The sequence below is a fragment of the Apteryx rowi genome, unplaced genomic scaffold, assembly GCF_003343035.1.
Source record: "Apteryx rowi isolate R43461 unplaced genomic scaffold, aptRow1 scaffold_498, whole genome shotgun sequence".
Taxonomy (NCBI): Eukaryota; Metazoa; Chordata; class Aves; order Apterygiformes; family Apterygidae; genus Apteryx; species Apteryx rowi.
Window position 1 is genome coordinate 422,896 of NW_020450758.1, and position 21,869 is coordinate 444,764.

Genomic DNA, 21,869 nt, shown 5'->3' on the forward strand with positions numbered 1-21,869 from the left:
TCTCAGATTTCCCCTGTGATATTTTAATCCTGTTCCTCCTGCGTCTCTTGTAAAATGCTCTCTCTCTGCTTGGAGTTTGAACGCTGCAAGTACGTGGGTTGTAAAAGGGCCCTGGAGATTARGGCTGTGTTTTGTTAATGGCTTATCTGGAGATCTTCACCCACTTTCAGTGAGATGATACTAGCACTAGCGCTGCGTTTGCTCAAGCGATATGCTCAGAGTTGACTTAAAGCATGTTGAAAACTGGCCTGATACTTTCACGTGGGCCATCCAGGGTGGCAGGGCTGTAAGATGGCYGCAAACTTGAAAAAGAATGAGAAATAGTCCACCTGGGAGGAAGGCAGCTTTTCTTGTCTGAAAGAATCCCTTTGCCTGTCAAGCTGGAGAGAGCAGGGACAGCTTTCCTTCCGGCGTTGATGTGTGGTGGAAAGGCAGTCRCCTCTCTGGACCTGGCCGAAGCACAGGGGAAATTCCAGGTGGAGAGAAAGATGCTGTTTAGGCTGTGGTTCAGCAAAGTACTTGAGGCTGCTCCTTGAGCAGAATAACACTGAAGAATACTTTTAGAAGTTAATTTTCTTAAGGGCTTGGTTGAAGTGAGCCTTAAATTACTAAGTTGACCTGGAGGAGAAAGAGACGCTCAGAAACGCTGTTTAGTCACATAATTCAGCTTAAATGATGCAACATGAAATATGATTATGGAGGAGGAAAGGCGTTGTGTCACTTGTTCTGTTGCTTCAGTGCACATGGAGATAACTGAGAGCAAAATGAGGCTTCAAGGAATTTTTGCTGTTGACTTTGTTGGGAACAAAACGAGGATGGTTTAGAGTCCATTCCCTGAGCTGCTTCATTTTCTCGATGTCTCTGAAAGCCGCCACCGAGCTTTGAATCTTTCTGGGACAAGGTGTGATGAGCACAGAGAGCAGTTTGCAAGGCTGCGGGAAGCATGCCTCAAGGACAGGAAGAGTTTTTCCATTCATAACAACCAGCCATAACAGGATGGAGCTGTGTACAGGATAAATATTCAAGCAAAGCTTTGGGGACATTTGCAAACAATGAGGTCAATTACCCGAGAAGTGAGCAGGCTCCAGTCACTGGAGTTATTAAAAACTGGGGAAGTCAGAGCACTGTGGGGAACGATCTTGGCTCTCGCACAGATGCGCTGGATGACATTGGGTTGCACCTTGCTCCTCATACTCACACRCGCGCTCCTTCTGCAGTCACTGGAACTGCTCACAGTAATCAAAAAGGGGGGATTTAGCTAGCTTTAAGCCATTTCCATTGCTAATTTCCAGGTGTCTGCTGAAAACACCTGGGAGGATGGTTAGCTCCTGCTGCACATACTAGGAATTAATCCATTAAGGGTGATCTTCAAAGCAATTAAAATACTGGGCTTGTGATTTGTTTGTTTCTCTATGATGCCTAAAGATGGCTTCAATGATTTTTTATTATTATTTTAAAGTTTTAAGATTTTTTTTTTCCCACTTGCTTTTAGTTCAAGGGAGGAAGTTGGGCTGTTACTAAAAGAAGGACTGGATTTCTAATGAGATGGTGATTGCAAAGGACAGCAATCCACTGTGAAGGCTACACCTGCTTGCCGCCATAGCTTCAGAGCTCTGATTTGGGGTGGGAGAGGGGGAGTAGTTTGATTGAAAAGACCACAAATATCTAGGGAAAAGAAATATCTCTTTGTGAAAGTGCCTTGTKTAAAACCCTGGATTAACTCTCAGGAGATTTTTCAGCAAGCTTATTGAGGTTTCATATTTCCCACACATCTAAGATAAAAACTAGGCAGGAATATCCTTCAAAAAGCAATAGCTCTGTGGATACTTGAGAGCAAAATCACCTCCCCTCTGTGGAGCTGACCTTGGTCTCCTCTAGATCATGCCGCTGTGGCAGGTGGGCCATTTTCTACCACAGACTTATCGTCACAGCTCATTCRCTTATTCATTAACTGCTACACTCCCAGTTCTCTGTCGTGTCCGTATTTTGGGGTCCTTGAATGCCATGTCTTGCATTCCTGGACCCTTTCTAGTGCCCTGAGTTTGATGCTCCCCRGTGTCCATGCACTTAGCTGTTTGCATAACCCTAAGAGAAGAGTGCTGAGCAGGCAGGGAGCCTAACAAGAGTGTACAAGGCTCCCTCCCGCAGCCACAGAGGGACCTTTGCTTTTGGAGTAACTTTGCGGCCAACTAAATCAAATGCCCAGCTCAGGGCGACTTCCAGGCAAAYGCCTGATGGTTGTCCCAGGTGCATTCCCTCAACGCATCTGTGCTGGTGCAGATATAAAGATTTTCCCAAYTGTTTGTGAATTACTGAGAATTAGCACCATTAATTTATGGCAGGCCCTTGCATTAATCCTTCCTTGTTAATTCCTTATCTCTGCTCCAGCATATTGGTTTGTAGCGTTCTCATCTGGGAAACTCATCAGCTGTTTGTCTGGAAGTCGCCCTTAGCTGTGCCCTTTGCTTGTGAGCCGTGAAGCTGGACGAAGAGCAAGGAGGAACGCAGTGGTTCAGGGGGAGCAAAGGCATGAGCAGAAAGTGGGTTCAGGCTTTGCATGAAGAGTAAATCACTCGGAGCTGGGAAACAGCATCATTCCAGCTGGTGGGCGTCAGTGCCAGGCATTCCGATTCCCGCAGCGGTGGGGGCGGYGGGAGCTGTCTTTGCTGAGCAGACTGAAGATGTCTGTTATCAAGCAGCAAGGGTTCAGCCACTGGGGAATTTGTCAGAGTGTTTCTTGCCCGTAATCAAAAAATGCATTTGTGTGATGGAAATGAAAAGGACGCTGGAATTGCAAATGCAGCAAACAAGGAAATTAACCTTTAATTGCTTCCCAGCCACTTTTCAAGTGTGTTTTAGCAGAAGTCTTGCAGAAAGCTTCAGGGTGAGGAAATGAGAAGYTGATTTTACTTGGATGGTGTGTATTTGTAGCAGCTTTTGCACTCAGTCAATGCTGGTTAATATAATATACACACGCTACAAGAGATCGCATCTGAGATGTGGTGCCAGTCTCTGCTCTGTCCTACCAAGGCAAACACCCGGTCCCTGCAGGGTGAGTTTGCATGTGCAACACTAGCATAATAACATAGTGCAGCCCTCAGGATTTGCCCACGGGTAATGGGAGATAAAGGTGCTGTTTTCCATGCTGCTCTCAGCCAACCCGGTACAGTCTGTCCGTTGAAGGCAGGAGAGATTAATAGTATTTACAGAGGTTCAGCTGAGGCCGAAAAAATATCTCGGAGCCACTTGCCTTTCTCCTAAGGCTTAGTAAGTCCCTGGCAGCCCTAAATAAAAATCCGTGTGCTCTGGGGTATGGCCTCATGGTGAGAGCGCAAGCGTAGGAGAATGAACCCTCATGAGGCTGCAGCGCTGAGGTTGAGCCGTGGGTTTCTCTCACATGGCCGTTTGAGGATGTGGGTCTCCTCCAGGGTCCTGGTGGGCATAGAGCATTTTTAGAGCAGACTTTTTACGGAGGTGGTATGTCAACAGAAGGCAGAAAATTTGTCCTCTGCATTAGCAGAAGATGCTGAGTATTTCTTGAACCTATCACGCAAGTGCCGGCTGCAATGCACATAGGTACAATATCAATTTGCTTGGGTTAATAGGCTTTGCTCAGAGTTTACTGGCATGCCTCTAAGAGTTTTATGTATGACTCAGACCTTTCATACATTGTCTGTGCACATGTGTTTAGAGCTGTTCCCAGATCTAATGTGCTTCAGCAGAAAATAAACGTGATCAACCTTAGCAGCAAATCGAATGTGTCTTAACTGAGACACAGAGATGAGCTCGGGAAGGGTGGGATGYGTCCAGAGAGGAGTTATTCTCTGTTCGTGCTCACTTTGAGGCTGGATATGTTTCTCACTGAAAATCTTTTTTGCTGCTTCATCTTTTTCAACAACTAACCCCTGGCGTTAATTCACCGACCCATGACGAATTCCTGGCGCCAATGGGATGAGCTGCCAACTTCTTCCCCCTCTCTCTCCACTTATCAGTAGGGGAGCCTAGACAGCTTAAACAGGACACCTCACTCCAGGTGGCTGGTGTTAGCTGAGATGAAATCTGCTTTATGTTTAAGGAATACCTGTTCCTTTTTTTAGGACCTGACTGGATTTTCTAGTCTGTGTCCAGTGGGTAGCAAATGTTCTTAAGAACTCACCAGGAAGGGATACAAAATAGCTCATTCTACTCAAAAATTCCAAGGAAATGTGAAGTTTTTCCGCTTTCCATGGAGCAATATTTTGCTTTTCACCCCTTCTGTGTGTAGCAGATTTCCTCTTTTCCTTTCAGGTTTTCCCCTGGTCTTGCTGAGAAACCTCCGACATCCTGTCTACCTGCTGGTGGTCTTGGCTCAGGTCAACCTCTCTGCCATGGTTGCTGGTTTAGCGACATTCATGGGGAAGTTCCTGGAAAGACAGTTCTCCCTCACAGCATCCTTTGCCAACATGATCATCGGTAAGTGTTGCTGTCACGCTCAGGGACTTGCCAGCTTTTGAGCACTTAGAAAATAATCTAAGAAACGCCTTTTCCTCTGGAACTGCCAGTCTCCTCCCATTGTCTGGAGACATATACTACACCAGGTCTCTGCCTATGTGATTTCTCAGGTACTAATTTCCTTCCTTCCTTTACTTTGCAATCTGAGCTCACTATAATAAAACCCTGCGAGACCTGGAGAAATGTTTGTTATATAAAGCTGTTCACTATAATCAGGGAGAAAACATCATCTCATTGCGTCAGAGGAACAAGGAAACATCAGATTTGAGCTGTGTACGTGTTTTTGATAGGAATTAGTTCACACTAGTCACTGGGTTAAGGGTATTGGTGGTTGGACTAGTTGATCTCCAGAGGTCCCTTCCAACCTCAACCATTCTGTGATTCTGTGATTCTGTGGATTTTAAGAAGTAGATAGTAAACAAAAGGAAAAACTGCAAAAATGCATGCAAACATTTTACATCAAGAAAAAGAAGACCAATTAGACTTGTTGTATTAATCTTTTATAGATTCTTCAAAAAGCTTGCTACAGTTAAACTAATTGCTCGTAACAGTTGATATCGTTACAAAGGAAAGGATGAAATTTTAAGCAGCATATGTTCTTGTGAGATTAGACTTGTATTGCTGTAGCATCCGTAATATCCTGTCCTGGGCTGGGATCTCACTGTGCAAGTTTATCATGATAATAAAAACATAAAGAATAAAGCCTTACTCTTACAGTAAGTCAGACTAGCTGAAGAGTTCAGAGGTCTAGACAATAGATGCAGAAGTATTTTCAATGTTTTTAAACAAATAGTATGCATTCCTCAGAGTAAGGATTTTCTAAAATCTTTAACAAATAAATCAGAAGACAGTGAACAGATTGGAAGAAGAGAACAGACTGGTAAAGCCCCGTAGCAGGCTAAATATAGTCAGAAACCATGAAGCAGTGGTATTTTCCACTGGTATGGCCCTACTGAGTCGTGCCCGGGCTTGCTTTGCCCTCAGTGGTAAAGACGTGCACTGTATTTCTTGTATGAATTTATCCAGCTTTCAGTCCCAGCTGTTGAATCTYGCTTTGCCTTTTTCTGTTAGATTAAGAAGTTTTCTTTGGTTAGAAATCCTTTCCTTGTGTAGGTATTTGTGGACTGAAAGCAACCTCCCTGTTAATCTTTTATTGAATAAAATAGGTCGTGCTTTTTTGGTATCCCATTGTAAAGTGTTTTTTTTTTTTTCAAAACTACAAGTTTTTCATAGAAATCTTTACTTTTTTTTAATGATGACACCAGAAGTGGACACATTATTCCATCAACAGTTTCATTATGCAGAAATAAAGTATTCTCTCCAAGTTTACTTGATATTTTCTCCTGTATACACTGAAAGAACGCATTTGCTTGATTAACTCTAGCTTTTCACTGGGACCTTATGTTTGGGTGATTTGGTCCCTAGATCTTCCATTCATCTATACAGAAAGGAGCCTGTTTGCAGTGGGATCTGGCCATCCTTGCAAAACTGCTGTTTCTGATCTTAGCATTATTCCACAAGTTTTGCTAAAACAACTTTGGTCCCTTCCAGATTACTGATGCTGAACACTAGGAAGCTGACGACAGATCCTCTGGGCCTTCACTGCAAATGGGCCAATGGTTATTTCCTCTTTCTTACTCAAGGTTCAGAGGATAAAAATCAAGATCTAGGTTCAAGCTGTAACTCTTAGTCCTGGGCTGCTAGGTGAAACGAGGCACTTTATCTCTGCACTCTTGACTTGCTCCATCTTCAAAATGTGGTGTTGATGCTTCCTTTGCAAGGCGCTGTGAGAGCTAGCGGTGCTCCAGATGCTGTTGCTGGGAGCTGCTTTTTGGTAAATGAGCTGGCTCCGCGTCCATTCAGGGACACGGCTCCTCAAGGAAGGCAGCGGAGAGATCGCAGCACCATTTGGACTTCAGCTCTCTTGCTCTTGGTGCCTTCCCCCAGGTGCTGTGAACATCCCCGGGGCGATGGTCGGGATTGTGTTGGGTGGCGCCATCATGAAGAGGTTCCAGATGTCCCTGAGACAGTGCGGCGCCTTGTGCGTCCTTGGCACGTTACTCTGCGTGGTCCTGGCTTTTCCCCTGCTCTTCCTTGGCTGCCCAACGCAGAAGGTCGCTGGCGTCACCTACAGTGAGAGGTACCAAGAGCTCAAGCTAAGTTAGGTGACCAGCAGTGGATCTGCGTCTCATCTTCAGGGCTGTGGGCATTGCCATCTCCTGTTGCACTCTTCAGAGTTGAGATGGGAGTTTAAAAGTTAAACAGAATACCCAGAATTGGGGTTATTCCCTTATGAGAAACAGTTAATGGTGATAGAACAAGGCTGGAAATGAACGTTTTGGGGGTAAACGGTGAATCTGCTGCATTCTTGCTCATTCTAACTTCATTGACACAAAGTAAACACATTTTTGGCACAAACAACACAAGATTAAAATTCCATCTTGGAATGTGCAGAATATTACTCATGGGCTAATAACTTGGCAAGAAGCCAGCCCTGGGAGAATACCCTCAAAGCAGTGGCTACTTTGCTGCACAGCTGGAGTGCAGGCAGGACTTGGTCTTCTCTTAGGGCTCGATCCAAGTTCCTGTAAATCCCCTCAGGCAGCTTCCTGAGGTTTCCACAAAGTTGGATCGAGCCCTGAGAGGGAAGCCCACCGCCTCCAAGAGCACGGTGTTACACTACGCTGAGGACCCCACACTGGGAGCTGAATGCTCAACATGAAACAAGTGGGTGAGTCTCTTGACCACTTGTGGTCAGGCTGCTTTTCCCAGGCAGAACAAAGGCTGTGAGGGTTCATAACAGAATTTGTGTGGGTGTTTTAGAGGTTACATATGTGGAAGATTCTGTGTTAAGCAATCAAGTGTTTCTCTACTAATGTCTACATACGTATCTCCTGACATACATATCTCTTATTTTCTATATAAAGTATATATTAGTGATGCTCATATAACATGCACTAATATATTCACATATTTCTTTCTGTCACAGCTCTGAATTTGGACACCATGCTTTGGAGTGTAACCTTCACTGTAACTGCCCCGAGAAAGCCTATAACCCCATCTGCGGCTCTGATTCTATTGAATACATCTCACCGTGTTACGCTGGCTGTGACGTTGTAAATATTGATGACGTTAAAAACTCAGTCCTGGTGAGTCATTCCCACTGCGTTAGTGTCCTGGCTTGGGATGGCTAATGAGGGATGACCAATGCAGTGCTTAAGCCTGGCAATTAGGTTCTCTGACATTTGTTAGTGTTGGACAAGCTTCTTCCTCTGATTGAGCCTGTGCTGGGCTGTGGGATGAGCAGGGGAAGACTGAGAATGTCCCAGGAAAACCCCTCGCAGAAGGTGTCTCTTAGCACTCTCCAGTACAACACAGCCCTTTCCAGCGCAGGTCCTCATCCAAGGCAGCAGGTAGAAACCCTTCAGGACTCTGGTGTGTCCTTCCCCATCTGCTGCTTCACCCCAGGCCAGACTTTGCATAGGACACCTTAGCTGTAATATCTCCCTTGCTACCCAGCAGCTTGAGCTGACTTTTTGCATGGGTGATGCAAGGACCTTCTGCATTCCCTTCATCCTTGAACTGGGACCTACAAGGTCTCCTTTCTTAGCTGTGTTTCCTGTGGTGGCATAGGAGGACTTGCAGGAATGGAAGGAACGGCTAATCACAGCACCTAGTGTGACCCACCCGGACTGGGAAGCCAGCCTCTGTGGACTCCTCTGGTACTCAAGGGATGCCCACCCACATCAGGCTCCTGCTATGAACTTCTCCAACTGTATTCCCTGAATRGGGACCTATGGAAACCAGGCTCCCAATATAGGCAGGTTCTGTGAAATTCTGTGAAACCCCTATGCCTTGCAGCAGGTACCGCCCACACTGCTCACCCAACAGTATTTTCTTGGGCTTGACCCAAAATCCTGCTTGAAGCCTAGAATGAATTTTTCAAATAACCTAACCAGCTCCATTTCTTCTGCCCATGCTGCCAGCAGATGTTCCTCTGCACAGCACCAGTATTAACCATGCTCAGACTGACATGGACTATCGCAGTATCAGGCATTACACAGCAAAATGCAAAACTGCACTCAGCCCATATTCTCCTTCTCCTAAGGGGGTGGGAATGCCAGCTGAAAACACACAACTGATGATAGCTACAGGAGAAGAAATGGGTGTTTCCATCATGTGACTTGTTTTAGTTCTGCTGCCTGCCGCTGTATACACCAGGCATCTATAGATCATGCATAGGGATGAAGAGAGAGGAGGTAAATCCTGCTTTCGGGAACCCAGGTAGTAATTCTGTATGCTCTGGGCAAGTCAAGCCCAGATGAATCATTGCCCCAGTTCATATAGCACTGACATTTAGCATGGTTTCTATCCCAGCTTCCATGGTATTCCACCCAYAGGCCTTCAGATGTGCAGGGTAAAATGCCATGGTCTGGCTGTGGTTTGCATCCTATCCATAAGTACGAGTGATCAAGCCGAGGGTCTGTATGAAATTTAGTGGAGAGAGTCCTGATGTAGGGGCTAGAGAAATGGGCTCTGATCTTGACTTTCCCTCTGATTTGCAGAGACCTGGCCAGGGTTATTTAGCTGTCCTGTGCTCCTTTTCCTCTGGTACTCCCTGCCTGCCCACTGTAATGCGAGCAGAGTTGAGTTTTCATAGTGCCAGTTGCCTATTGGGTCTCCAGGCAATACAGTTCTTCAAATAAATAATAAGGAAATCTTTGCCAAGTCAAACACCTAGCTGAAAAATGTTACCAGTTCATTTAGGGTAAGTAGTTTTCTGTCCTGTTCTTGGCACAGGATATAATTGCAGCATGGGACTGGCTCGGCACAGTTCTTGATAGCAGCATTTTGTTAATTAACAACGCTTAATTTTAATAACAATTATGTTTTCTGCCAGAGCTTATTCCCAAATGCGCTTGTCTGCAGGCTTGTGCCTGCCTTGTGTGCAATAGAGCCTTTTAACTGCTGCTGCTTTGTCAAAGACGACTCCAGCCCTTTGACATCCTCCGTTCCTGAATACAACCCACTCATGTATTCATCGTCTGATGGTTGTAGCCCCATGCTACCATAACATAAGGGCTCCCTTTATGGTGCTGTGCAAATACTACTTAGTAGAGCCAGCAATAGGTCTTCCTTTAGCACTTAGATAATTTGCCAAATCTTTCTTTCAGCTACTGATGTACTTTGACCCAGTTTAAGTTGTGCGAGAACTTCCACACAGGGACCATATCTCACTATGTTGTTAATAAAGCCAAGCCCTATGGCAGCGTGCAGCAGATGGAGCGCATTGCATCTCCCTGGGACGGGGGATCACTGCAGGCAGTGATTCGGCTGTAGATGCTCCTCTGTCGGGAGCTGTCCACAAAGCRGCTTCGGTTCCCCCTTGCTCTGGATGTGCCATGGTTGCTTTTCTCTGAAGATTAAGATTTAAGTCCTGTCCGTCACGCAGCAAGAGGAAATGTGTGTGTTACAGGGGGTGTCTGCCCTGCTGCTAGTTAACCTGGATAACAGCGCGCTGCATTGCCGCCGTTCAAGACAGGAGTTATCTAGATCACAGCTGAACTTTATTCCACTCCCACCCTAGCAATAAAACTTTGTTATTAGCCTCATATTCTCTGCTAACCTGTGGCAGGAAAGGAAAAATTAGGTTATTGCATTTTATGATAGTCCTCCAGCTCTGGTTTTCACTGCTGTATTATGCTTTTGTCGCTGTTTCCAGGAGCTCTTTGCCAACACAGGGAGCTGTGGCACTCTTTGCCCACTGCTTTCCATGTCCTGAATGCCTGTGTTTCTAGGAACCCTCCCAGGGCACCGCAAAACCTGCAATTTTATATTCAGCTTTGCTGCAGCCCTTTCCAGAGGAAGCTTGTGCAGTGCAGTCTCGGTTTTAACACTGACGTTAGAAAGCTCTTGTACACTGAAAGGACGTGATTTCCTCCTTGCTTTGCCTGACATCTCCAAATTTCATTTCTAGAGGCCCGAGAGCAGGACCCTGCAAACTTGACCCAAGAGCAGGAGCTTGATATGACAACTTTTTAGTGCTTTGCTATTTGTTTGGGCCCAGCATGACCCGCTGAAGCGAGGCAGCCTCCAGGCTCCCCCTCGGACTGCGGGAATCCCCATGCCATCTCGTCTCCTGGGTTTGCCTCTGAGCCCAGCTCTGCCCTCACCACGAGGGCGATGGATGGGAGCAGGGACGTGCTCTGGAAACGCTGCAYGTCCCCTCGCAGGCAGCTGTGCCAGTGATCCACGTTGGGTCCTCCATGCTCACAGACAGCGCGCACCCCAAAATTTGGGGTGCTGGAAAGTCCCAGCTGTGGAAAAAGAAGAAAAAAAAAAAAAGCAACACACATGTGAGCCACTTTCTCTTTTAAGAGACCGATTACCAAGTATTACTGTCAGGGATGTCTGACACATAGCTGAAAAACACAGGGCTGGCCCTACTCCAACTGGCAGCCTGATCCTGCCCAAAAACCACAGCCCTCGTTTCAGGGCTGTGCTCGGTTATTTTCCTCTCCCGGCCGTGCTGTTTTGGGCCCCAGCATGGGGACCAGCCTGGTGCTGCGTCAGCATCGTGGCACGGCCACCCAGACGGGTCTGTTGGATGCGGCTGGGCCGCTGCTGTCATCGCGGCGGGCTGGTTCCCCGGAGGGTTTTGCAGCTGGGGGCTTGCTCCTAGCTCTGAAATCCCCTGGGGTTTTGAATGAAAGGGGCTGAGCACAGTCTCATGACTCCATCACGTGCATCTCAGGCCCTTTTTCCCAGTTTGGCCTCTGTCTCTGTGCAAGTCACCTAAATGTCATGACTCTGCGTCTCTGTAAGAGGGCATTGGTAGGTGATTACACAGATCAAGCAAGCTTTGATTTATCTAATTGCATTTTTTTAACCACTTTGGCCCAAATTCATCTCAATTATCACAGCCACTTATCTGTAGAGAGGATGGATCGCTCTCTGGAGACCCACTTCTCTCTCAATGACTGCAGAAGTACCCCAGGCAATGAGTTTGCTTTAGTTCATTTCAGATGGCTGGGGAAGATAAATCCCAGCCTTAATTTAAAATATCAAATCCTCTTTCCTAGAGCTGGAAGGAGTTAACATGTCCCCTTTCGTTCCAGATCTCCCCTGTGCTCTCATCGGGGAGTGGTTCCTTACAGGTCTCGTTTATGGCCGCTTCCCCCAGGCGATGACGTGGGGACAAGCACTTGGGAGACCGTGGGTTGATCCTGCTTCTGGGATCTCTCTCTTCTGTGAATTGTCGCCCCGTTGTGAATCTATTCCCTCCAGGATCTCTAAGATTGTGCTCTCTTTATTTAAAGTTCTATCCCAGAGAATGAGATTTCTTGTAAAAAAAAAAGAGAATTGTGAGAAAAAGAAAAATCCATAACCTTTGCCCAGGGCATCCTTTCTTTGCTAACACTGTGCCAGTTATTTACGACCTTCTCTCAAAGGTGAGGTTTTACATTTTCCCCCCAGGAAGTGTTTTCTGATTTAATATCCCATTGAGTTTGGGCTCCGTGAAAGCAGGAGATGGATGTTGTGGCCTGAACCAGCCCTGCTGGGAACGAGCAGGCCATTTCTCACCCYGTCCTGCCAGGGACGTTCAGCCCTGTCCACTAAGTGAGCTGTGCTCCCAGGGGAATCTGTTGCAAAGCATTCCCAGGACAAGGCTCTGCCCGGCCATGGACAAGCTGCCGTGTCTTCTTCCAGCCTTGGTTGGCAGCCTGGGTAAAGGSTTTCGCAGCGGTCCACCCTGGAGGAGCCAGAAGCTGGGAACAGGTAACGAAGCCCAGCCCGCTCCCCCAGAGATTTCTGCCAAATTGTGTGACATGGGCCAGCAAGCTCACATCAGGTTTGAACGTTTTATCAGCCGTGAGAAAGATTTTTCCAGAGTAGATGGAGGCATGCCAAGAATCCAGATTTATGTGAGATGCCAAAGCATTTATTTGACAAATGATGACATTAAAATAAACCTGTGCATAAGCATCTTGAATGCACAATGGGTGTGAAACAAAGGACAGAAAACACAGGCCCAGAAGGATCTCTACAGASGCGTGGGAAAGCACTGCTGGGGCTCACATGAACAAGGCAAGGATGCATCTGGGTTGGGAGCACTTCCAGGTGCTTCTGAAAGCCTGGAGAGCTCAGCCGAAGTACCATGGCTGCCCAGTTCCCCTTCTCCATCAGCCGCTCATGCTCACACATGTTCCACCAGAGTGATGCCGGTGGGACCAGGTGGGACTAGGTCCTGGTGGGACTAGGACCTGCTTTCATAAATGGCAGGATGCTGGAGGCTCAAAGTGGAAATGGGAAAGAGTAGGTCCTCATCCATTCAGTYTGCCATACCCAGTCGGATTTATTGCACGTATTTTTTTTTTTTCCCTCCTCTCTGAAATATCAGATGTTAATTACTGCTAATTATTTACAGACAAATCCTAAATACTCYTCTCCTGCCCCTTACAGCTGGCAACTTTATTTGGTATCTCCRTCACCTTGATCAGATGAGCAGCCTCCAGGTTTTCTCTTCTCTTTTCAGAACTACACCGACTGCAGCTGCATCTCCGAAAACGGGATTGCAGGCTCTGCCAAACCTGGGACCTGCGGCACCGGCTGCTCCCACCTGCTCCTTCCCTTTGTGGTGTTGTCCTGCCTGGCGGGGATCCTTGCAAGCACATCCCACACACCGTCCTTCATGCTCATCYTGAGGTGAGCAGAGCGGAGAGGACCCTGTCTAGATACAGCTACTCCTTTAAGTACAGTGCACTCCAGAAATGGCATTGAGAAGCTGAGTTTGGAAAAGAAAAGTGGCATTGAAATGGGGGAGGAAGGTTCTCCCCAGCTGAGGTAGATGTCATCCAACTGAACACGTCCATCTTCTAGGCTAGGCCTCATGTGGAGGTGCATCCGTCTCTCTTTCCCTCTCTCGTGTCTCGCTGTCCCTGTCTTTGCATTACAACAGATTCCCCAGGCTGGGAGGGCAGGCAAGCACGCCGTGTCCACCTGCCTTTGGAGCAGGCTGGACTTCGCTAGCAAAGACCTGGCATGTCTAGCCAGTGCAGAAATGCAGAGCAATTCCAATCCCAAATGTCAAAGCAGGACTCGCTCTTGCAGAGCCTGCATTAGCAGAGCTCCTGCTGGGCTAAAACTACAAGGGCTCCTCTGAGATCTCTTTAGCTGTTGCTGCTAAATGCCCTGAGGAGTTAAGCAGCAAGTAGAGATTTCAGGCTGCTGGATGCTTTGTCACGGAGCTGCCAGCACCGCGTGGCCACCAGCATTGCTCTTGTAAGCAGCGTGACATTAACCAGCAGGTTCAACCAAGGAGCAGCGGGGTGGTTGTCCCCCTGCGCCTGCCACCCACCGCACCTCCACCCACCGATGGGGCCGTGGGGCTTGCAGGAACCCCACGTTTTACCCTCAGCACCCCCCGTTCCTGCGCTTAACACAAAAAGCCTCTTTCAGATCCAGCAGCCGCTGTGCTCCTTCTCCCCACCCACGGCTGATACTTCGGTAATGAGATACGCTATTAACTTAGCATTAATTTAGCATGGCAGTACTTTTTGGCACTTTTTAATGCAGCTCCATGTTGAGTTAGGAAGTTTAATTGCCTTCCTTCCTTCTGAGAAGCCTCACTTGAACGGAGCCTCGCTTCCCAGTGCGTAGAAGCATTTAGGGCACTAGTTTCCCACACCCCGGGAGCGGTGCCTACAGACGTGACACCTCTGGCACCTTGCCAGGACGCCAAGATCTCCGCACGGTCACCCAGGAAAACCTCCTGTGCCCTGTCGAGGGCAGCGATTCCTCCCTGCTGCTCAGTGCTGGTGAGGCCACATCTGGGCGCTGGGTCCAGTGTGGGTCCCCCCAATACCGGGCAGGCTGGAGCAAGCCCAGTGTAGCCCCAAACTGGTCGAGGCTGGAGTCTGAGATAGGGCAATGTGGAGCAGGGGAAATTTCACATGATTTTGCCGTTCTATCTGCCAGGGATTTGAGGCAATAAATAAGTTTGTGGCAGCCCTTCTGGAGCAGCATCCCTTGCTGATATGTTATCCCTTAGGCCACACTCCAGTTTCCTTGGAAATAGCGGCCAAGTCTGGCAATTCAATGGGATCTGCCGATGTTTTTCCCTAGCCATCCTCTGAAGAGGGCATTAAACAGGATTAAGCGTCTGAGGGCCAGAAAGCAGAAAGGGTGCCAAGGCTTTGCCCAGGACTTGGCCAAATTGAGAAGCTGATCCAAGCGACCAGCCTGGAGCTGTTTCTCAGGGCTGAGACATCCTTCTGCCTTCCTTCAAGGCACCCCAGGACAGAGACCAGCAGAGGGGCTGTCCATTAGTCCATAAAATATATTCCCAAGTACACTTCCTTGGTCGAAGCACTCAGAACAGATGGTTTTTGGGGGAAGAGCGGTGGTAAGACCTATTTTTACCTTGACACCCAGGCATTATTAAATGACTGTTTATGCCATATTATGAGTGAACTATACATATGACAGACAGTCAGAGAGGCAAGGAAAGCTGAGCTCTCTGAGGTGTGCTGAGCCTGGGGGTACTCTGCTGCCCAGTCCTATTGCATGTCTCGATTTTGAGGTAGGAAAGAACCTCAAAGAGGTCATCGTTTTGGTACCACCGTGATCTCCATATGGGAATATAGGTATATTTGGGTTATTTGTGTGACCTTGGCAGGAACCACAGTCTAAAATACTTCAGAAAACTGGAGGGCCAGCAAAATGTACACTGGGACAGTACATCTCAAAGAAAGCCACTTCCTGAATGGGTAAATCACTTTTCTTTTTCATTTACAAGCATTCTTTATATTGCTTGTACTTTGTGGAACCAGGGGCTATTTTGGTATTTGCTTGTGGTTTACTCATACGGATTCTTTAAATTAAAGAACAGGGGGAAAAAAGCTACATAGCTGAGCTCCTCCCTGTCTCCTACAGAGTTTGGTCAGATTTTAAGACCAAAAAAAGACTGTGGCAAGCATCCAGCCCTAATGAATGAAACATCATCCCTTTTGCTGACGTAAATGGGAACCGTCTCAGGTCCTTTGTGTTTGACCAGAGGGATGGCTTTGTGGGTGAGGTGCCCCAAGGACTCGTGTGGTACCGGGGAGGAAAACCTACATCCTTGCTTAAGGGCAAGTGGGACACACTGAGCCCTCTTCCAATTTTGTTTTTCAGGAGCGTCCAGCCTGAAGACAAGTCGTTTGCGGTTGGGATACAGTTCATGCTGCTGAGAGTTTTAGGTAAATTAAAATGCGTTGAAATGCCGGCCTGAAGATCATGGCAGCTGTTGGGGATTTGCATGGATTTGATCCCTGTGGAGCCCCAGGGCTGCAGAAGAGCATTGTCTATTTGCAACCTGTGCTCAGGCAAAGATGGGGGGGGGCAGCGTGCTTTGGGGAGAGAAGAGGCATCTCTGGAGGGATGCGTCTACACTGCTAAGTGAAAGAGGGCCAGGGAGCGAGTCAGGGACCGGGATGCTCCTTGCTGCCTCCTCTTATCTCAACAGCTGGCTCCAACTTTCTCTTCAGCCAAATCCACTCTAGTCTGATCTTGAGCAGTGTGACTCTGAGCTAACTCTATTTAACAGTGTAGACAAAGCCACAGACACCATTAAAACCTGCTGAGCCTCTCTGGAGGACAGCTGTTGGTTGGGTGCGAGTATTCCCTTGTTTGCCTCTGGCATAACAGAGTGGCTACAAATCAGGTCCCATGATCCCACCAGTTATTTTTCGTATGGTGGAAGCTCATTTTAACCTGGATGTCACTCGAATGTGCTGCTGCAGTCATAGGAAGGAGCATACCTCTACGGTAAGCATCATTCTTGGGCTGAGCAACGGTCCCTTATCAAAGAGTAGTGAGAAACGAGGACCTTCTTGCATCTCCAACCCCAGCATCCCCCAAAGTGCACATTAACCCTGACACCACCACTGCAGCTCTGCAGCAACAGGGATGTGATGAAGGCTCATCTGTTACCCCTGAGCCCCATGCTGGCCTCAAGACCTCACTGGGTGCAAACCTGCAGCCAGCCTTTCATGCACTGGACAGGCCTTTCCATTCACTGCCTGGTTTAGCATCTGCTCTATAGCCAGATCAAAGACAACTGTCCCTGGCCACCCTCTGTCTGCTTAGCACATCTTGGAAAATATTCCAGATTGGGTCTGTCCCCACAGAGATGCTCCCATAACACAGCCCCTCTTCCCCTGTGCTTTCAGCATGGATGCCTGGTCCAGTCCTGTACGGCAGCGCCATCGACACAACCTGCATCCTCTGGGAGAAGAAGTGCGACAAGAATGCTGCCTGCAGATACTACGACAACGATCTCTTCAGGCACAGGTAGGGCCTCCGCAAGCCCCCCTCGCCTGCCCGTTTGGGTTCACGCCACCGTGCTGGGAACGACGGGGCCAGCTGCCTCGGAGGGACGGGTGGTGGGAATGAGGCATGGGGACGGAGGGAAATGCCGGGGGAATGTGGCATCCTGCCATTTCCCTGCCCCTTGCTGCCCTGCTTTCTTGTGCTTCCACTCCACAGGTATCTTGGACTCCAGTTTTTCTTTGAAGTGGGAGCTTTCCTGTGCTTCGTGACTGTGTATATCGTTCTCAGACGGCAGGAGAGGGAAGCCAGGAACGTAGCAGAGACAAAGACAAACCCAGAAAAGGAGAAACTGGCAGAAAAGTCCATAAAGAACCCAGAATCCAAAGTGTGAAAAGAAAATGTGAATTGCAGTCCATGTCCTGGGAGGGAAAGCCACGTGAATCAACCCTCACTTGAACTGTGAAGGATGGATGCTTGGAGTGGCCGAAGATAGGACTGCTTCTAGGTGGGCTGTGCTGCTTCTGTACTGCCTTGAGAGTCCTCCTATACGCTCTTCTATACCTGCCTCCATCCGAATGGTGCATCTGCACATTTGCATGGATCAGTCCACACCCATTAATCTTTGGACACTGCAGTCTCCTGGATTTATATTCCTCTAAGCATTTGTTCCTGCTGACACTCTCAATGATGCCAGCATTGAGCATTAACCATACAGCTGAAGTTTTTTTTTATTAAATGCTTTTTAATAAATGGTTTTGTACTGTACCCATATGTCTTCATGAATGATGGACTGTCCTCTCCCCCAAATGCCAATTACTTCTTGTTCCTTTCRCTCTCATGGTGTTAGATGGTCTCTCTACTCTTGAAGGCTTCACCTAGCTCCAGATGACATTGATGGGAATTTTGTTCCATGCTGGGGACCGTTGCATGAACCAGCTCACATATCTCACTCAGCTGCTGGGTAGAAGTTGCTTGGGCAGGCAGGAGCTGGCTGGTGAGGGGCAAGAGTGAAGGAATTGGGAAGGAGGATTAGGGAAGGTGGACACTGAAAGGAACTGCAGATAGAGCCCAGGAGAAAATCTAATAGCTGCAGAATTGTAGTGCTTTGGCAGCATGACACCCTTTTGCAGTAATAATAATAATAATAATAATAATTCTCACTTTCAGATTACCTGTACTTGTCAAAGGAGTTTACTGAGGCATATGAGCATTAAGCCTCCTTTCCATTTTCCAGTTTGAGAAAGCCATAACTTTTCCCAGGGCTGCAGCACCAGTGAGGTTGAACCCAGCCCTTTGCAGACTGGGCAGAGCTTGTGGCTACTCCGTTTGACCACAGAGTCAGACAGCTGTGCTGCGCTTCTTGAAGGGGTTGCTGTCAGAGGCGGCTGTAATTATGGGCTGAAGGTCAAGCCTGGTTTTATTTCAGTGCAGCTGCTCCTATTTCCTGCATTCTTTCCATCTGGGGGTTCCTGTCCACCCAAGGGCAAATTGTACCGCTGGGCTCAGGCCACCAGTGCACCACCACAACCCATTGGGTAACTTGTCTCTTTTGGCTTCAGAATGGAAAAGTTCAAATATGCAGAAGAAAACAAATATACAACAGGGAAAAAACATTAACTCCTAGCACCCTGCCTATTAGTCACATATTAAGGGTCAGGGTATCCACTGTGCACCTCAGTACAGTGGTGGAGGCTGTAAAGGACATTGGTTGACTGGCTGACATGGATATTTTGCCAGATTGTTTGCCCAACCATTTTGAAAGACCCAATAAATATGCCTTAGAGCAAGAGACTAAAAAAAAAAAAGTGCAGCGTCTTTTGTTTATTGAAGAGGTGGTTAATAGAGACTTTAGTGCAATTCACAGGTACCTACACAGCAAAGTGATTTCTGGCGTAGAAGAACATGTTAGAAGAGACAGACTTGAGACTGCGTGGTTGAGAGACGAAGATGGACCCATTCAGGCAGAACAAGCAGCATATGCTAACCATGAGCATCGGAAAGCCATATCTGGGGGGGTTTTCCACTGTTTTCAGTTTTCAAGCCTTGACAGGGTAGCCTCTATTTCCAAAGCAGACATTAGCAGGCGTGGAATTGGAAAGAGGGTCTTTGGGCAGGGCTAGGGAAGATATCAGCCATGATGGTCACAGTGGTCCCCCTGGCTCTGGGCAACCCAGGAATTTGTGAGCAGTTAGCTTGCACCTTCTCTGCATCCGTCAGCGAAAAAGGGTCTTTCTCGGCTAGGCACAAGTCCTTGACTTGCAAATGGTTTCTTGGGTTGTTCAGCACAACCTCAAGTCACTCCAGGGTGCTTTCCAAACCACAACAAACTAATAACAACCTAATTTGTTTTGAATGTCGTGAAAAGCTGAGAGCTGCAAAGCGCTTTGCCAGGAATACCCTTCGACTGGGTTAGAGGATGACTTGGGTAGGGGGTAAAAATCAGAAAGACTGCACCTTCATATCATGAGGCCAGCTGACTTCAAACGTGGCCCGGACCAGCAGAGAGATCCCCACAGCAGCCCAGCCTGGGCAGCAGCTAGCAGACAGGACCACAGCCCCGGCTTCTACATTTTGGGCCGCCAATGCAAAATTGCTGCTGTCCCTTTGCTGGTTTCGTTGGCCGTGTACTGCGCTGCCTGGGTCTGTCGTGCTGGGCTGCCGGCGATGGCAGGGATGGACCCAGCGGGTGGCTGTGCTCTTGCATAGCAGGCTGCATAGCACCAGACTTGCCCTGCTATAAATCAGAGACCCTCAGCCGCATGAATGCGAAGCCTTTCTGAAAGCCCCCACGTTGCAGCAGCTGCTCTTTAATCCTCGTGATTACCAAACGCCTGCTGAAAAGGAGCCAGTGGTGCTGTTTACAGAAAGAGAAAAAAAGAAGAAAAAAAAAAAACCCTTACACAGCAATTTATCTTGTAAGTTTGTTCACAAACAGCATCATGCAAAAATAAACAACGAGTCCAATTACTTCCCCAGAATCTGCGGTGCTATTTCAGATGATGGAGACACTGCGCCGTTCCTCAGCCGCTYGGCTGGAACGATGGCCAAGCTGGCTGGGCTGGTGACGGATGCAAAAGCCACCCGCGGTACGGCCTGGCCCCCTCGCTCCCAGCACTGCCTGTTCTTACTGCTGAGCTAAGGACCGTACATCTATTTTCCACTTGGAAAACTCCTATCACATCACGGAGAGATTTTTCTCGGGCAGTGCACAAACTGGTACAACTTGAATTCCTCCTTTCCTCATTACCTCTCCATCAGAAGAGAGCTCCCAGCGGGTAACGCATCTGAACAACAGGCCCCAGCTCTGTGGTCACTTATAGGCCTGTTATTATGCTTTGGCTATGGCAATTTCCATTAATTTGGGCTTGAGTGTCTATAAACAGAAATCAAAACACTTTATCCCCCTTCCTCTCCTCTGTGCTCTTTAAGAAATCTGTTGAGAGGGACAGACTTGCAGGGAAAGATAAAGAAAAGGCTGTTTGGAAAGGGTCATTCCCACTGTCGGGGGGCAGGTAGATAAAAAGCAGCAAATGTGAGAAGGTTGYCAGCACCAAGGTAAGAGGAGGAGTGTTAAACGCAAAGCGAGGGGCATGTAGGCAGGAGGGYTGCGATGAAACGAGGCAAAGGAAGACGTAACATCAGGGAAACATGCCCGGTGCTGTTATTCTATGCCAGGTTTTCCCCAGGGGGGAGATATTGCCCTGGAGTTAGTTTAAAATAGATTTTACAAGCCATCTAAGGATATACCTTAGGTGAGAGCCATAAATTGCCTAGAGGAGGATGGCAAAGTCAGTCCAGCTGTGCTGTAACTCCATTGACTTTCTTAAGTCTTGGTCCTTCGTGCTCCAGGAAGGGTAAAGGAGATAAGCTATAGCAAGGCAGATATAGCAGAGACATCCAGGGCCAGGAGCTGAAGGCACTGGGTGTTTCTGGGCAGCATTTTGTAGTAGCTGGAGCTCCAGACCTGAAGATAAAACAGTGCCTTTAGGTACATGAAAATTGCACAGGGGCAAGAGGCAGAGCTCGAACAGGAGTGAAAGCCATTTCCCCAACTTCAAGGAGGCTCTGCGGGCGCAAGCGTGGCCGTGCAAAGGTGTGGGGAAGCTGCGTGGGTGGCAGCAGTCCCAGCGAAGGCAGCGAGCTGCTTAGCAGAGACAAATCGCTCTGCAGGAGAACATCTCCGAGGTTGGGAGCTGCTTTTGMGGAGCATTATCACTCTTAAATCACCCTCTTCATGTCAATTGCTCGCAGATTTGGCTGAGGCCTACAGCATCCTTTCATCACACTCTGACACTCTTTAGGTGCCTCTGTCCTACAAAGGAGACTCCAGATACCAGCACTTGCTGCTGCCCTTCATAGCTGCAGTCCCAAACTAAYGACCTGAGGTTTTCAGCCCCCAGTCTTACCCCGATGGATCTGGTTCCTCCTCCTCCTTTGCCAGGGTCCTGAACCCATTTTTTTGGCAAATCGAGGCTAACCCTGTCCCATGCATTTTCTGTTGAGTTCTTACAGGCTTTCTGCAGCAACAGCTGCACAGRCTCCCTCAGTAGCCAGGACAACACGATGCTGGTAGATCAGTGGTACCCAGCAGAGTGGTGCACAGTCCCAAAGTACCTCAAAAAGTTACCCTTTGCCACCTTCAAACCAGAAGCAGATGAGACACCTTAATAGTCTCACTGGATCGGGCACAGGTCGGCCCATTGCTGCTTCCCAGGCTGCTCCACCCTGTGCCGTGCCAATGGACCAACCATCCCAGAGCTGGTCTGTCCCTTTCACCCAGGCTCCCCTGCTCAGTGGTCAGAGCCCTAGGAAGCTCTTCAGAGCAACCAGCTCAAATCCTGTGTYTTGCAAAATAAACGCAATTCCTCTTGTCTTTCTTCAGGGGAMACAGGGGAAACCTGACTGTCTTGACAGCAACTTTCTTTACTTATCCATTTCCCTTTGACCTTTTCTTTTTCTAGAATAAACAAACCCAACAACTTCAGCCTGTTCCCCTAGCTCATGTTTTCTTAACCTCTRTGAAGTACATCCATTGCTGTCTTCTCTGGTCTCTCTCTGGCTTCTTC

The 21,869-nt window shown here is 48.0% G+C and overlaps 1 protein-coding gene across 1 annotated transcript in view; it reads left to right on the plus strand.

Annotated features, from left to right (window-relative positions):
- Nucleotides 1–17,465, plus strand: part of SLCO2B1 (solute carrier organic anion transporter family member 2B1) — a 52,641-nt gene extending 35,176 nt beyond the window's left edge. The window contains exons 8-14 of the mRNA XM_026079269.1: nt 4,288–4,452; nt 6,439–6,631; nt 7,481–7,640; nt 13,028–13,197; nt 15,667–15,731; nt 16,704–16,824; nt 17,020–17,465. Of these exons, the coding sequence (XP_025935054.1) occupies nt 4,288–4,452; nt 6,439–6,631; nt 7,481–7,640; nt 13,028–13,197; nt 15,667–15,731; nt 16,704–16,824; nt 17,020–17,194 (1,049 nt within the window). The 3' untranslated portion in view covers nt 17,195–17,465. The remainder of the gene's footprint in view (nt 1–4,287; nt 4,453–6,438; nt 6,632–7,480; nt 7,641–13,027; nt 13,198–15,666; nt 15,732–16,703; nt 16,825–17,019) is intronic.
- The last annotated feature ends 4,404 nt before the right edge of the window (nt 17,466–21,869 follow it).